The sequence below is a fragment of the Salmo salar genome, chromosome 10, assembly GCF_965601325.2.
Source record: "Salmo salar chromosome 10, fSalSal1, whole genome shotgun sequence".
In the NCBI taxonomy this organism is placed as follows: Eukaryota; Metazoa; Chordata; class Actinopteri; order Salmoniformes; family Salmonidae; genus Salmo; species Salmo salar.
Genome location: NC_138300.1, coordinates 127208613 through 127225756, shown reverse-complemented (window position 1 = coordinate 127225756; position 17144 = coordinate 127208613). Strand labels below are relative to the sequence as shown.

The window sequence follows — 17144 nt, the reverse complement described above, 5'->3', positions numbered from 1 at the left end:
AGTGTTATAATATACAGTATATATTAGTATAGTATTGTAAAGAAAATATATATTAGTAGAGTATTCTAGTAGTGTAGTATTATAATATAGTATCAAGCATTTTGCTACACCCACAATAACATCTGTATGTGACCAATACATTTGATTTGATTTAATACACAGTATATATTACTATAGTATTCTAGTAGTGTAGTATTCTAATATACCATATATATTAGTAAAGAATTCTAATAATGTAGTACATACCACACTCGTATTCCGGACAACACTTGGACTCCCTCTTCTCCCTCAGAACCTCACAGGGTCCACACGCTGGAGCTGCACACCCACACGCACACACACGCACACACACATTCTCCACTGAGTATGTGTGTTTGAGTGTACTGTGTGTGTGTATCTGTATACATTTGGATGTATCGATGGATGTATAAAATGGACGTACAGTGATAAAGTATTTGCCACCTTTCTGATTTTCTCTATTTTTGCATATTTTTGATACTGAATGTTATCAGATCTTCAACCAAAACCTGATATTAGATAAAGAGAACCTGAATATGCAAATAAAAAATATATACTAAAAAAATGTATTAACTAAGTTAAGCAACACCCAATTCCTCTGTGTGAAAAAGTAATTGCCCCTTACACTCAATAACTGGTCGTGCCACCTTTAGCTGCAATGGCTGCAACCAAACGCTTCCTGTAGTTGTTGATCAGTCTCTCACGTCACAGTGGAGGAATTTTGGCCCACTCTTCCATGCAGAACTGCTGTAACTCAGAAACATTTGTGGCTTTTCAAGCATGAACTGCTCGTTTCAAGTCCAGCTACAACATCTCAATTGGGATTCGGTCTGGATTTTGTCTAGGCCATTCCAAAACATCAAATTTGTTGCTTTTTAACCATTTTCATGTAGACTTGTTTGTGTGATTTGGATCATTGTCTTATTGCATGACCCAGCTGCACTTCAGCTTCAGCTCACAGACCCATGGCCTGACATTCTCCTGTAGAATTCTTTGATGCAGAGAAGTTATAGTTTTAACTCATCTGTCTATAGAACATTCCTTTAACTCGTCTGTCCATAGAACATTCTTCCAAGAGTCTTGATGATCTTCCAGGTGCTTTTTGGCAAACGAGTCAACCTATGTCTGGAGACAACCAAACACTGCATTCCACAGTAAGAACTTCATACCAACGGTCAAGCATGGTTGTGGTAGTGTGATGGTTTGGGGTTACTTTGCTTCCTCAGGACCAGGACAACTTGCCTTAACAGAAATAACTATGAATTCTGCTCTGTATCAGAGAATTCTACAGGAGAATGTCAGGCCATCCGTCTGGGAGCTGAAGCTGAAGTGTAGCTGGGTTATTCAGCAAGACAATGATCCAAACAGCTAAAGGTAGCACAACCAGTATATTGAGTGTAAGGGGGCAATTACTTTTTCACACAGGGGCATTGTATCATTAGTCACATACAGAGGGTAGTGCGTACAGCCCAGTACATCACTGGGGCCAAGCTTCAGGACCTCTATACCAGGCAGTGTCAGAGGAAGGCCCTAAAAATTGTCAAAGACTCCAGCCACCCTAGTCATAGACTGTTCTCTCTGCTACAGCATTGCAAGCGGTTCCGGAGCGCCAAGTCTAGGTCCAAGAGGCTTCTAAACAGCTTCTACCCCCAAGCCATAAGACTCCTGAACAGCTAATGAAATAGATACACAGACTATTTGCATTGCTCCCCCCCCCCCCCCCCCCTTTACGCCGCTGCTACTCTCTGTTATTACCTACGCATAGTTACTTTAATAACTCCACCTACATGTACATATTACCTCGACTAACCAGTACCCCCGCACATTGACTCTGTACCGGTACCCCCTGTATATAGCCTCCACATTGACTCTGTACCGGTACCCCCTGTATATAGCCTCCACATTGACTCTGTACCAGTACCCCCTGTATATAGCCTCCACATTGACTCTGTACCGGTACCCCCTGTATATAGCCTCCACATTGACTCTGTACCAGTACCCCCTGTATATAGCCTCCACATTGACTCTGTACCGGTACCCCCTGTATATAGCCTCCACATTGACTCTGTACCGGTACCCCCTGTATATAGCCTCCACATTGACTCTGTACCGGTACCCCCTGTATATAGCCTCCACATTGACTCTGTACCGGTACCCCCTGTATATAGCCTCCACATTGACTCTGTACCGGTACCCCCTGTATATAGCCTCCACATTGACTCTGTACCGGTACCCCCTGTATATAGCCTCCACATTGACTCTGTACCGGTACCCCCTGTATATAGCCTCCACATTGACTCTGTACCGGTACCCCTGTATATAGCCTCCACATTGACTCTGTACCGGTACCCCCTGTATATAGCCTCCACATTGACTCTGTACCGGTACCCCTGTATATAGCCTCCACATTGACTCTGTACCGTAATACCCTGTATATAGTCTCCACATTGACTCTGTACCGGTACCCCCTGTATATAGCCTCCACATTGACTCTGTACCGGTACCCCCTGTATATAGCCTCCACATTGACTCTGTACCGGTACCCCCTGTATATAGACTCGCTTTTGTTCTTTTACTGCTGCTCTTTAACTACTTGTTACTTTTATTTCTTATTCTTATTCGTGTTTTGTAAACTGCATTGTTGGTTAGAGCCTGTAAGTAAGCATTTCACTGTAAGGTCTACCTGTTGCATTCAGCATTTCACTGTAAGGTCTACCTGTTGCATTCAGCATTTCACTGTAAGGTCTACCTGTTGCATTCAGCATTTCACTGTAAGGTCTACCTGTTGCATTCAGCATTTCACTGTAAGGTCTACCTGTTGCATTCAGCATTTCACTGTAAGGTCTACCTGTTGCATTCAGCATTTCACTGTAAGGTCTACCTGTTGCATTCAGCATTTCACTGTAAGGTCTACCTGTTGCATTCAGCATTTCACTGTAAGGTCTACCTGTTGCATTCAGCATTTCACTGTAAGGTCTACCTGTTGCATTCAGCATTTCACTGTAAGGTCTACCTGTTGCATTCGACGCATATGACTAATAAAATTTGATTTGATGTTACATACTTCTTTAATTTTTTTCATAAAAAAAAGGTATGCAATTGTTTCAATTGCTCACTCATGTTCCCTTTATTTAATATTAGGTTTTGGTTGACAATCGGATAACATTCAGCATCATAAATATGCAAAAATAGAGAAATTACAAAGGGGGCAAATTACTTTTCCACAACACTGTATGTGTGTTTTACCTTTATGATCAATGCAGGGTCGGTCTGTATGTGTGTTTTACCTTTATGATCAATGCAGGGTCGGTCTGTATGTGTGTTTTACCTTTATGATCAATGCAGGGTCGGTCTGTATGTGTGTTTTACCTTTATGATCAATGCAGGGTCGGTCTGTATGTGTGTTTTACCTTTATGATCAATGCAGGGTCGGTCTGTATGTGTGTTTTACCTTTATGATCAATGCAGGGTCGGTCTGTTTGTTTTACCTTTATGATCAATGCAGGGTCGGTCTGTGTGTTTTACCTTTATGATCAATGCAGGGGCGAGCAGTGCAGTTGATATGTTGACGATCCAGACACATACAAATCAGACACGTGTTCTCCTCTGGCACCCAGCTCTGTAGATACTACACAAAAACACACACATTTTACTATCCTTGTGGGGACCAATTTATTCCCATTCAAAATCCTATTTTTCCGAACCCCTAATGCAGGGCTTCCCAAAATGTTTTGCTACGTGACCACATTTTGACATCTGAAAATCCTTACGACTCCAACCATGTGAAAAAAACAATGTAATTAACAGCCAATGTTTACTTTTTCATTTGGGGCTATGGCAGTCAATTTCTGATTGTCTCTTATCTCACCACCACCAACAAGATGGGTGTGCTTGATGTATGTCGAATCGGAGCTTCTCAATGTCTGTAGGCGTGGTCGACAGTGAACATCTCATCTCTGCTGTCACATCCAACCTGGATCGATGTTTGGTTTTAATGCAGATGAGAGCACTGAATCCAGCTTCACACAGATATGAGCTGGCAAAGGGTACAATGAGTTTTCTTGCTTTTCATGCTCGACCTGCGAAATGTCCCTACCTGTCTAAATTGTCCTTGTTTTACTATCCTTGTGAGAACTCTGGTCATAAAAAGGATAGTAAAACCAAAAACACACACACACACGTACTATAAATTCCTTTTTATGTGTTTGAAAAAACAGAAGCAGAGAATCAGAGAGACAGAGGGATGAGAAATGTGTAGGGTTAGGTTTAGGGTTAAGGGTTAGGCCAAATGAATCCAAGATGGCGTAGCAGTGCAGACGTTGTTTGTCGTTCTCCCGTGTAAATGTAGTTTTTTTCCCCCCGTCTTTTTTGAATATATTTGAATATATTTTCAATCTCTTTTTCCATTTTTAAATTAAATGTACCTTCCGGAAACCCGCCTCACTGTCACGTTGGTTGAAAGGTGAGGACCAAGGTGCAGCGTGGTGAGCGAACATATTCTTTATTTATAAAGACGCCGAACAAAACAATAACACTACCTAACAAACCGTGAAGCTAAAGGCTATGTGCCCTAAACATAGTCAACCTCCCACAACACAAGGAGGGAAAAGGGCTACCTAAGTATGGTTCCCAATCAGAGACAACGATAGACAGCTGTCCCTGATTGAGAACAATACCCGGCCAAAACATAGAAAATAAAGAACATAGAAAAAGGAACAGAATGCCCACCCTAGTCACACCCCGGCCTAACCAAAATAGAGAATAAAACCCTCCATGGCCAGGGCGTGACAGTACCCAACCCCCCCCCCCCAAAGGTGCGGACTCCGGCCGCATAACCTGAACCTATAGGGGAGGGTCTGGGTGGGCTTTTCTCTGTTGTGGCGGCTCCGGTGAGGGACGCAGACCCCGCGCCACCTCTGGCACGGCCCACTTAGGTGGCGCCTCTGGAGCGGGGACCCTCGCCGCCGACCCCGGACTGGAGGGCGACTCTGGCAGCTCCGGACTGGGCACCGACTCTGGCAGCTCCGGACTGGAGGGCGACTCTGGCAGCTCCGGACTGGAGGGCGACTCTGGCAGCTCCGGACTGGAGGGCGACTCTGGCAGCTCCGGACTGGAGGGCGACTCTGGCAGCTCCGGACTGGAGGGCGACTCTGGCAGCTCCGGACTGGAGGGCGACTCTGGCAGCTCCGGACTGGAGGGCGACTCTGGCAGCTCCGGACAGGGGTCAGGCACAGGACTCACCAGGCTGGGGAGATATGCAGGAGGCCTGGCTCTGGGAGCAGGCACAGGACTCACCAGGCTGGGGAGACATGCAGGAGGCCTGGCTCTGGGAGCAGGCACAGGACTCACCAGGCTGGGGAGACATGCAGGAGGCCTGGCTCTGGGAGCAGGCACAGGACTCACCAGGCTGGGGAGACATGCAGGAGGCCTGGCTCTGGGAGCAGGCACAAGACTCACCAGGCTGGGGAGACATGCAGGAGGCCTGGCTCTGGGAGCAGGCACAGGATAGACCAGGCTGGGGAGACATGCAGGAGGCCTGGCTCTGGGAGCAGGCACAGGACTCACCAGGCTGGGGAGACATGCAGGAGGCCTGGCTCTGGGAGCAGGCATAGGATTCACCAGGCTGGGGAGACATGCAGGAGGCCTGGCTCTGGGAGCAGGCACAGGATAGACCAGGCTGGGGAGACATGCAGGAGGCCTGGCTCTGGGAGCAGGCACAGGACTCACCAGGCTGGGGAGACATGCAGGAGGCCTGGCTCTGGGAGCAGGCACAGGATTCACCAGGCTGGGGAGACATGCAGGAGGCCTGGCTCTGGGAGCAGGCACAGGATAGACCAGGCTGTGGGGGAGCACTGAAGATCTGGTGCGTAGGCTTGACACCACTCTTCCAGGCTGAATGCCCACTTTTGCCTGGCACGGGCGGAGCGCAGGCATAGGACGAACTGAGCCCTCCCAGCGCCCCGGAGACACTGTACGCAGAGCCGGCGCAGGATACCCTGGGCGCCTAAATGGAGCAGTGGAGACCAGACGCGCTGAGCTGGCACAATCCGCCCTGGCTGGATGCCCACTCTCGCATGGCACTTGCGGGGGGCTTGTATATAGCGCTCCGGGCTATGAGCGCGTACTGGAGACACCATGCGCTTCACCGCATAACATGGTGCCTGACCAGTACCACGCTGCTTCCGGTAAGCACGGGGAGTTGGCTCAGGAATATCGCCTGACTCCGCCAATCTCCCCGTGTGCCCCCCCAAAAATTATTTTGGGGCTGCCTCTCAGCCTCCTCCTACCGTCTCAGCCGATCCTCCCAGAAACGCCGTTCCGCCTTCGCTGCCTCTATCTCCTCCGGCAGGCAGCGATACTCTCCCAGCCTTGTCCACAGTCCTGCCCCATCCAGGTTCTCCTCCCAGGTCCATGACTCCCTTTTACCACGCTGCTTGGTCTGTTGGTGGTGGGAGGTTCTGTCACGTTGGTTGAAAGGTGAGGACCAAGGTGCAGCGTGGTGAGCGTACATATTCTTTATTTAGAAAGACGCCGAACAAAACAATAACACTACCCAACAAACCGTGAAGCTAAAGGCTATGTGCCCTAAACAAAGTCAACCTCCCACAACACAAGGAGGGAAAAGGGCTACCTAAGTATGGTTCCCAATCAGAGACAACGATAGACAGCTGTCCCTGATTGAGAACCATACCCGGCCAAAACATAGAAAATAAAGAACATAGAAAAGGAACATAGAATGCCCACCCTAGTCACACCCTGGCCTAACCAAAATAGAGAATAAAACCCTCTCTATAGCCAGGGCGTGACACTCACCCAATGTGATACGGATCTGCTATTTTTAGACCTTACAGCCAGAACCTCCATCCAATAAAATGCAAATTAATTACTTAAAAATCATACAATGTGATTTTCTGTATTTTTGTGTTAGATTCCGTCTCTCACAGTTGAAGTGTACCTATGAAATTACAGACCTCTACATGCTTTGTAAGTAGGAAAACCTGCAAAATCGGCAGTGTATCAAATACTTGTTCTCCCCACTGTAGATGTTTCAACTGTATTATTGATTGTATGTTTGTTTATTCCATGTGTAACTCTGTGTTGTTGTATGTTTTATTTTTATTTATTTATTTCACCTTTATTTAACCAGGTAGGCAAGTTGAGAACAAGTTCTCATTTATAATTGCGACCTGGCCAAGATAAAGCAAGCAGTTTGACACATACAACAACACAGAGTTACACACGGAGTAGAACAAACATACAGTCAATAATATAGCAGAAAAATAAGTCTATCTACAAAGTGAGCAAATGAGGTGAGATAAGGGAGGTAAAGGCAAAAAGGCCATGGTGGCGAAGTAAATACAATATAGCAAGTAAAACACTGGAATGGTAGATTTGCAGTGGAAGAAAGTGCAAAGTAGAAATAGAAATAATGGGGTGCAAAGGAGCAAAATAAATAAATACAGTAGGGGAAGCGGTAGTTGTTTGGGCTAAATTATAGATGGGCTATGTTCAGGTGCAGTAATCTGTGAGCTGCTCTGACAGCTGGTGCTTAAAGCTAGTGAGGGAGATAAGTGTTTCCAGTTTTAGAGATTTTTGTAGTTCTTTCCAGTCATTGGCAGCAGAGAACTGGAAGGAGAGACGACCAAAGGAGGAATTGGCTTTAGGGGTGACCAGAGAGATATACCTGCTGGAGCGCGTGCTACAGGTGGGTGCTGCTATGGTGACCAGCGAGCTGAGATAAGGGGGAACTTTACTTAGCAGGGTCTTGTAGATGACCTGGAGCCAGTGGGTTTGGCGACGAGTATGAAGCGAGGGCCAGCCAACGAGAGCATTGGTTGTAGTTTGTGTCGCACCGCTTTGCTTTATCTTGGCCAGGTCGCAGTTATAATTGAGAACTTGTTCTCAACTGGCCTACCTGGTTAAATAAAGGTGAAATACATATATATATATATTTTTAACTGGCACATTGAGAGAAGAAGAAAGACAGATGGATAAGAAATTTGTAGGGCTGAGGGCGCGGCCAAGCTGGCACATTGATTTTATCCGCTTGAACAAAGTCTGTGTCCTGGTAACACCTTTAGCTATGTGTGTGTGAGTGTGGTTGTGTGTTGTCTCACCGGGTGTGTGTGTCCGTGCTGGTCGACACACTGGTTGCAGGCGTCAGGTGACACACACTTTCCCCCCAGAGGCACCATGTTCCCTGGACAAAAACACCCTTCTGTTGGCTTGGTGATACACACACTCCCGTTACCACTAAGAACCCCCGAGTTGCCAGGCGACAGGCCAATGCTGCTGCAGTCCTCCACACACCCGGTCCTACATGCATCATACTCCATGGAGCTGGGGCACTGCATGGCTACACACAATAATAATAATATTAATCATAATGATCATATTTAATCATAATAATCATAATAAATATTCATCATCATCATCATCATCAACAATAATAATCATACACAATAATAATAATAATTAATTATATTAATATCAAGTAATAATAATAACAGTAGTAATAAAGGTTTTATTTGTAAAGTGCATTTCTCGCACCGAAGGTGCTACAAAGTCAAAAAACATATTTTACTGTATTATAAAACAGAGAGAACACCAAACCGAGACAGGAATCAAGGCTAAATACAGGTCTCTTCAGACAGAACACACATATTTATATACAGGTGATGTCAGAACATAACAGGACACGGACTTACGGCAGAGGTTTGTGCTTCTCCAGTGGACACAGAGTCCTCTCTGTCGGCAGAGATGTGCGTAGGAGGAAATTACATCACAGACGTCTGTCTCCTGACAGGCTTCCTGTTGGCAGCGCATAATGAAAGGCGTGATGGGAACATGTGTGTGACAGGAGGAGAACACCTCGGAGCGCAGCACCTCACACGCCCTCGCTGCTCCGTACACACACACTGGGGCATGGCGTGGGACACACACACCGTCGCCGCTCGATACCATCCAATCGGAGACGAGAAGAGCTGAGTCAGAAGTCGAACTGCCATTCCTCAGAGAGAGATAATTAACCCTCTTCTCGCCACACCACCCTGACACACACAGAGAATAATAAGGATTTAATTACCATAGTGAACTGTATGTTTATGTGTCAATTAATCCCATAAGGGACGGGTTGCCAATTGGTGATTTGACACAAAAAAATTATGTCATAAATTAGTTCATTCATTAATTAATTAATTCACACACACACGCACGACACACACACACACACACACACACACACACACACACACACACACACACACACACACACACACACACACACACACACACACACACACACACACACACACACACACACACACACACACACATTATTAGTCCTCCAAATGACTTCATGTGTGTGTGCATGTTTACTATGTGTCTATCTGTGAGTGTGTACCAGACTCCAGAGGTGTGGTTGGTAGAGGAGGAGGTGAGTGTGTACCAGACTCCAGAGGTGTGGTTGGTAGAGGAGGAGGTGAGTGTGTACCAGACTCCAGAGGTGTGGTTGGTAGAGGAGGAGGTGAGTGTGTACCAGACTCCAGAGGTGTGGTTGGTAGAGGAGGAGGTGAGTGTGTACCAGACTCCAGAGGTGTGGTTGGTAGAGGAGGAGGTGAGTGTGTACCAGACTCCAGAGGTGTGGTTGGTAGAGGAGGAGGTGAGTGTGTACCAGACCCCAGAGGTGTGGTTGGTAGAGGAGGAGGTGAGTGTGTACCAGACCCCAGAGGTGTGGTTGGTAGAGGAGGAAGTGAGTGTGGACCAGACCCCAGAGGTGTGGTTGGTAGTGGAGGAGGTGAGTGTGGACCAGACTCCAGAGGTGTGGTTGGTAGAGGAGGAGGTGAGTGTGTACCAGACTCCAGAGGTGTGGTTGGTAGGAGGAGGTGAGTGTGTACCAGACCCCAGAGGTGTGGTTGGTAGAGGAGGAGGTGAGTGTGTACCAGACCCCAGAGGTGTGGTTGGTAGAGGAGGAGGTGAATGTGTACCAGACCCCAGAGGTGTGGTTGGTAGAGGAGGAGGTGAGTGTGTACCAGACCCCAGAGGTGTGGTTGGTAGAGGAGGAGGTGAGTGTGGACCAGACCCCAGAGGTGTGGTTGGTAGTGGAGGAGGTGAGTGTGTACCAGACCCCAGAGGTGTGGTTGGTAGAGGAGGAGGTGAGTGTGTACCACAGAGTCCAGAGGTGTGGTTGGTAGAGGAGGAGGTGAGTGTGATGGTGAACTCGTTTTTCTGAGGGGTAAATGCCAGGATGTAGCCGTGTTCCACGGATCTCAGCTGAAACATCACTCCTCCGTAGCGCATCACCTCCACCAGACTGGAGCGGAATGGGAGGGAGACAGGGGCTCCATCTACTGTCACCTAGACACACACACACACACTCAGAGTACACACACAGAGTACACACACTCATAGTACACACACAGAGTACACACTCATAGTACACACTCATAGTACACACACTCAGAGTACACACACTCATAGTACACACACTCATAGTACACACTCATAGTACACACAAACTCAGTACACAGTCATAGTACACACAGTCATAGTACACACAGTCAGAGCACACACACTGAGAGTACACACACACTCATAGTACACACACACTCATAGTACACATACACTCATAGTACACACACTCATAGTACACACATTCAGAGTACACACACTCAGAGTACACACTCTCGTAGTACACACTCTCGTAGTACACACATTCAGAGTACACACACTCATAGTACACACACTCATAGTACACACACTCATAGTACACACACTCATAGTACACATTTTCAGAGTACACATTCTCATAGTACACCCGCCCTAGGTCCTACCGTCATGTCGTCTTTCAGCAGTAGTGTGCTCTGCCCATGTGTAAATTCCATGACCTTCATGCAGACTTCATTCTGATTGGATGACCCCTGGCAGGTTCCGCTGTGCAGCGTGATCTCTGAACCTCCCGCGTCCCCGGCAACCGTTAGCAGGGTGTAGGAACATAGCCCCTCCCCTTCCAGCCTTAGAGCCACGCCATCAAACCTCACCACGTGGTTGGTGGAGCTGCCCATACAGACACCTGGAGGGAGGGAGGGAGGGAGGGAGGGAGGGTGTGTGTTACTGATGGGTGTGTTACTGGTGCGTGTGGGTGAGTGCATTTAATATGTGTGTGTGTGTGTATGTTTATTGTGAGTGTGCTTAATGTGTGTGTGAGTGTGCTATAATGTGTGTGAGTGTGTGCTTGTATCTGTGTGAGTGTGCTTAATGTGTGTGTGTGTGTTTGTACTAACAGGGGCAGTCCCAGTGGCAGCCACAGTTGTCTTGAACTCTGAGAGGACTCATGTGGTTGCTGCAGGCTGGGGGCTCCAGTCGATCACAATTCACCTGGATAATCGAATATAACATAATGTACTTTAATATACTATAATATACTGTACTATAATATAACATAAAATAGGGTACTTTAATATTCTATAATGTAATATACTATAATATACAGTACTTTACTATAATATAATATAATATATTTTAATATACCATAATGTAATATAATACAATACAATAGACTTGAATATACTATAATAGAATATATTAAAATATAATAGAAAATAATATACTTTAATAAACTATACTGTAATATACTATAATATACAGTACTTTAATACTATAATATAATATACTATAATGTAATATAATAAAATACAATAGACTTTAATATACTATAATGTAATATACTAAAATATAACATAACATTCTTGAATATACTAAAATATATTATAACATAGTATAATGTAATATGCCATAATATAATGTAATATACTATAATATATTAGGCTGGCGGCTCCAGACGATCACAGTTCACCTTGTGGCTCTGAACAGTTACGGCTCCGCTTGGGTGGCACAGCACCGAATGACATCCGTCAGGAAGCAGCCACGACTCACCAGGCTACACACAAAGTTAGTACTGAATATTCAGACTGGTCAAGGAAAACAGTAGTTAAAGTAACTGTCCAATGAAAATCACACTTTTAAAAGTTTGTATTCTCTTATTCAAATAATATATTTCTGGTACGCACACACACCATTCCAACATGTGTATGTGACCAATCCAATTTAATTTGAACACAGAAATGCTGCTTTTCACCATGCTTAATGACAATTTTTTGGAAGGAAAACTATTTTACTCATATTGAAAGTAATTATAGTTCATATTTCATACAAATATGGAAACACTGGGCAGTTACTTTAGTTCAGTAGTTCAGTAGTTAAATGATTGTTGGCACATCAACACATCAGCAAGTCAACACACAAGTCAACTCACCTTCCTCTCGTTCCCATCATCATCGACACACACTCCAGGAGGACCAGCTGAGGAAGAATACACATCATCACAATCTTCATAATCATCACTATCATCATCACAAAAATCATCATCATTACCACCATCATCATCACCATCATCATCACCATCATCAACTTCATCAACACCACCATCATCATCATCACCACCACCATCATCACCATCATCATCATCATCATCATCACCACCACCATCATCATCACCACCACCATCACCATCATCATCACCATCATCATCACCATCAACATCATCATCATCACCACCAACATCATCACCATCACCATCATCACCATCACCATCATCACCATCACCATCATCACCACCATCATCATCACCATCATCATCACCATCATCATCACCACCATCATCACCACCATCATCACCATCAACATCACCACCATCATCATCACCACCATCATCATCACCACCATCATCATCATCACCATCATCATCATCACCACCACCATCATCATCACCACCACCATCACCATCAACATCATCATCATCACCATCATCATCACCACGACCATCATCATCACCACCACCATCATCACCATCACCATCATCATCACCACCATCATCATCATCACCATAAACATCACCACCATCATCATCACCATCATCATCACCACCATCATCACCATCACCATCATCACCATCATCATCATCACCATCATCATAACCACCATCATCATCACCATCATCATAACCACCACCATCATCACCATCCTCATCACCACCACCACCGTCATCATCACCACCACCATCATCATCATCCTCACCATCATCATAACCACCATCATCACCATCATCACCACCACCATCATCACCATCCTCACCATCCTCATCATCACCACCATCATCACCATCACCATATCATCATCAACACCATCATCACCATCATCACCACCATCATCATCATCACCACCATCATCACCATCATCACCATCCTCATCATCACCACCATCATCATCACCACCACCATCACCATCATCACACCATCATCACCACCATTATCATCACACCATCATCATCACTATCAATGTCATCTTCATCAATATCATCAGCAGAATCATCATCACCACCATCATCACCATCATCGTCATCTTCATCACCACCATCATCCTCTTCATCACCATCATCACCACCATCAACATCATCCTCATCACCATCACCATCACCATCATCATCATCACCACCACCATCATCACCATCATCATCTTCACCATCAATGTCATCTTCATCAATATCATCATCATCACTTATCATCACCATCATCTTCATCATCATCATCACCACTTATCATCACCATCATCATGACCATCATCACCACTTATCATCACCACCATCATCACCGTCACCATCACCATCATCATCACCATTACCGTCATCACTACCATCACCGTCATCACCATCATCACCATCATCACCAACACCTACAACATCATCACCATCATCACCAACATCATCACCATCATCACCAACACCATCAACATCTTCACCATCATCACCAACACCATCAACATCATCACCATCATCACCAACACCATCAACATCATCACCATCATCACCACCTCATCATCACCATCATCACCATCCTCACCATCATCATAACCACCATCATCACCACTACCACCATCACCACCATCATCACCATCATCACCATCCTCATCATCACCACCATCATCATCATCACCATCACCCCATCATCATCACACCACCATCATCATCACTACCATCACCATCATCACCATCCTCATCATCACCACCATCATCATCACCACCATCATCATCATCACCACCATCACCATCATCACTGTCATCATCACCACAATCACCATCGCCCAATCATCATCACACCAGCATCACATCACCATTATCATCACCACCATCATCATCACCATCATCGTCATCTTCATCACCACCATCATCCTCTTCATCACCATCATCACCACCATCAACATCATCCTCATCACCATCACCATCATCATCATCTTCACCATCACCATCACCACCACCACCACCGTCATCATCAATGTCATCTTCATCAATATCATCATCATCTCCACTTATCATCACCATCATCACCATCATCATCACCATCACCATCATCACCATCACCATCACCATCACCATCTTCACCACCATCAGCATCATCACCAGCATCATCATCACCAGCATCATCATCACCATCATCACCAGCATCATCATCATCACCATCATCACCACCGTCATCATCATCATCATCATCATCACCAGCATCACCATCATCACCAGCATCATTTACATTTACATTTAAGTCATTTAGCAGACGCTCTTATCCAGAGCGACTTACAAATTGGTGCATTCACCTTATAATATCCAGTGGAACAACCACTTACAATAGTGCATCTAAATCTTTTAAGGGGGGGGGGGGGGGTTAGAAGGATAACTATCCTATCCCAGGTATTCCTTGAAGAGGTGGGGTTTCAGGTGTCTCCGGAAGGTGGTGATTGACTCCGCTGTCCTGGCGTCGTGAGGGAGCTTGTTCCACCATTGGGGTGCCAGAGCAGCGAACAGTTTTGACTGGGCTGAGCGGGAACTGTGCTTCCTCAGAGGTAGGGAGGCGAGCAGGCCAGAGGTGGATGAATGCAGTGCCCTTGTTTGGGTGTAGGGCCTGATCAGAGCCTGAAGGTATGGAGGTGCCGTTCCCCTCACAGCTCCGTAGGCAAGCACCATGGTCTTGTAGCGGATGCGAGCTTCAACTGGAAGCCAGTGGAGAGAGCGGAGGAGCGGGGTGACGTGAGAGAACTTGGGAAGGTTGAACACCAGACGGGCTGCGGCGTTCTGGATGAGTTGTAGGGGTTTAATGGCACAGGCAGGGAGCCCAGCCAACAGCGAGTTGCAGTAATCCAGGCGGGAGATGACAAGTGCCTGGATTAGGACCTGCGCCGCTTCCTGTGTGAGGCAGGGTCGTACTCTGCGAATGTTGTAGAGCATGAACCTACAGGATCGGGTCACCGCCTTGATGTTAGTGGAGAACGACAGGGTGTTGTCCAGGGTCACTCCAAGGTTCTTAGCACTCTGGGAGGAGGACACAAGGGAGTTGTCAACCGTGATGGCGAGATCATAGAACGGGCAGTCCTTCCCCGGGAGGAAGAGCAGCTCCGTCTTGCCGAGGTTCAGCTTGAGGTGGTGATCCGTCATCCACACTGATATGTCTGCCAGACATGCAGAGATGCGATTCGCCACCTGGTTGTCAGAAGGGGGAAAGGAGAACATTAATTGTGTGTCATCTGCATAGCAATGATAGGAGAGACCATGTGAGGATATGACAGAGCCAAGTGACTTGGTGTATAGCGAGAATAGGAGAGGGCCTAGAACAGAGCCCTGGGGGACACCAGTGGTGAGAGCACGTGGTGCGGAGACAGATTCTCGCCACGCCACCTGGTAGGAGCGACCTGTCAGGTAGGACGCAATCCAAGCGTGGGCCGCGCCGGAGATGCCCAGCTCGGAGAGGGTGGAGAGGAGGATCTGATGGTTCACAGTATCAAAGGCAGCAGATAGGTCTAGAAGGATGAGAGCAGAGGAGAGAGAGTTAGCTTTAGCAGTGCGGAGAGCCTCCGTGACACAGAGAACAGCAGTCTCAGTTGAATGCCCAGTCTTGAAACCTGACTGATTAGGATCAAGAAGGTCATTCTGAGAGAGATAGCAAGAGAGCTGGCCAAGGACGGCACGTTCAAGAGTTTTGGAGAGAAAAGAAAGAAGGGATACTGGTCTGTAGTTGTTGACATCGGAGGGATCGAGTGTAGGTTTTTTCAGAAGGGGTGCAACTCTCGCTCCCTTGAAGACGGAAGGGACGTAGCCAGCGGTCAAGGATGAGTTGATGAGCGAGGTGAGGTAGGGGAGAAGGTCTCCGGAAATGGTCTGGAGAAGAGAGGAGGGGATAGGGTCAAGTGGGCAGGTTGTTGGGCGGCCGGCCGTCACAAGACGCGAGATTTCATCTGGAGAGAGAGGGGAGAAAGAGGTCAAAGCACAGGGTAGGGCAATGTGAGCAGGACCAGCGGTGTCGTTTGACTTAGCAAACGAGGATCGGATGTCGTTAACCTTCTTTTCAAAATGGTTGACGAAGTCGTCCGCAGAGAGGGAGGAGGGGGGGGGGGGAGGGGGAGGAGGATTCAGGAGGGAGGAGAAGGTAGCAAAGAGCTTCCTAGGGTTAGAGGCAGATGCTTGGAATTTAGAGTGGTAGAAGGTGGCTTTAGCAGCAGAGACAGAAGAGGAAAATGTAGAGAGGAGGGAGTGAAGGGATGCCAGGTCCGCAGGGAGGCGAGTTTTCCTCCATTTCCGCTCGGCTGCCCGGAGCCCTGTTCTGTGAGCTCGCAGTGAGTCGTCGAGCCACGGAGCAGGAGGGGAGGACCGAGCCGGCCTGGAGGATAGGGGACAGAGAAAATCAAAGGATGCAGAGAGGGAGGAGAGGAGGGTTGAGGAGGCAGAATCAGGAGATAGGTTGGAGAAGGTTTGAGCAGAGGGAAGAGATGATAGGATGGAAGAGGAGAGAGTAGCGGGAGAGAGAGAGCGAAGGTTGGGACGGCGCAATACCATCCGAGTAGGGGCAGAGTGAGAAGTGTTGGATGAGAGCGAGAGGGAAAAGGATACAAGGTAGTGGTCAGAGACTTGGAGGGGAGTTGCAATGAGATTAGTGGAAGAACAGCATCTAGTAAAGATGAGGTCAAGCGTATTGCCTGCCTTGTGAGTAGGGGGGGAAGGTGAGAGGGTGAGGTCAAAAGAGGAGAGG

General features: G+C 46.9%; 1 protein-coding gene across 1 annotated transcript in view; it reads right to left on the bottom strand.

Moving 5' to 3' along the window:
• The window catches only part of vwf (von Willebrand factor), a 156892-nt gene that overhangs the window by 51520 nt on the left and 88228 nt on the right, over positions 1 to 17144 (bottom strand). Inside the window, exons 34-42 of the mRNA XM_045688600.2 lie at positions 12332 to 12378; positions 11873 to 11956; positions 11301 to 11394; positions 10851 to 11089; positions 10185 to 10374; positions 8727 to 9068; positions 8136 to 8374; positions 3544 to 3646; positions 247 to 318 (exon numbers count right to left, since the gene is read on the bottom strand). Coding sequence (XP_045544556.2) covers positions 247 to 318; positions 3544 to 3646; positions 8136 to 8374; positions 8727 to 9068; positions 10185 to 10374; positions 10851 to 11089; positions 11301 to 11394; positions 11873 to 11956; positions 12332 to 12378 — 1410 coding nt within the window. The remainder of the gene's footprint in view (positions 1 to 246; positions 319 to 3543; positions 3647 to 8135; positions 8375 to 8726; positions 9069 to 10184; positions 10375 to 10850; positions 11090 to 11300; positions 11395 to 11872; positions 11957 to 12331; positions 12379 to 17144) is intronic.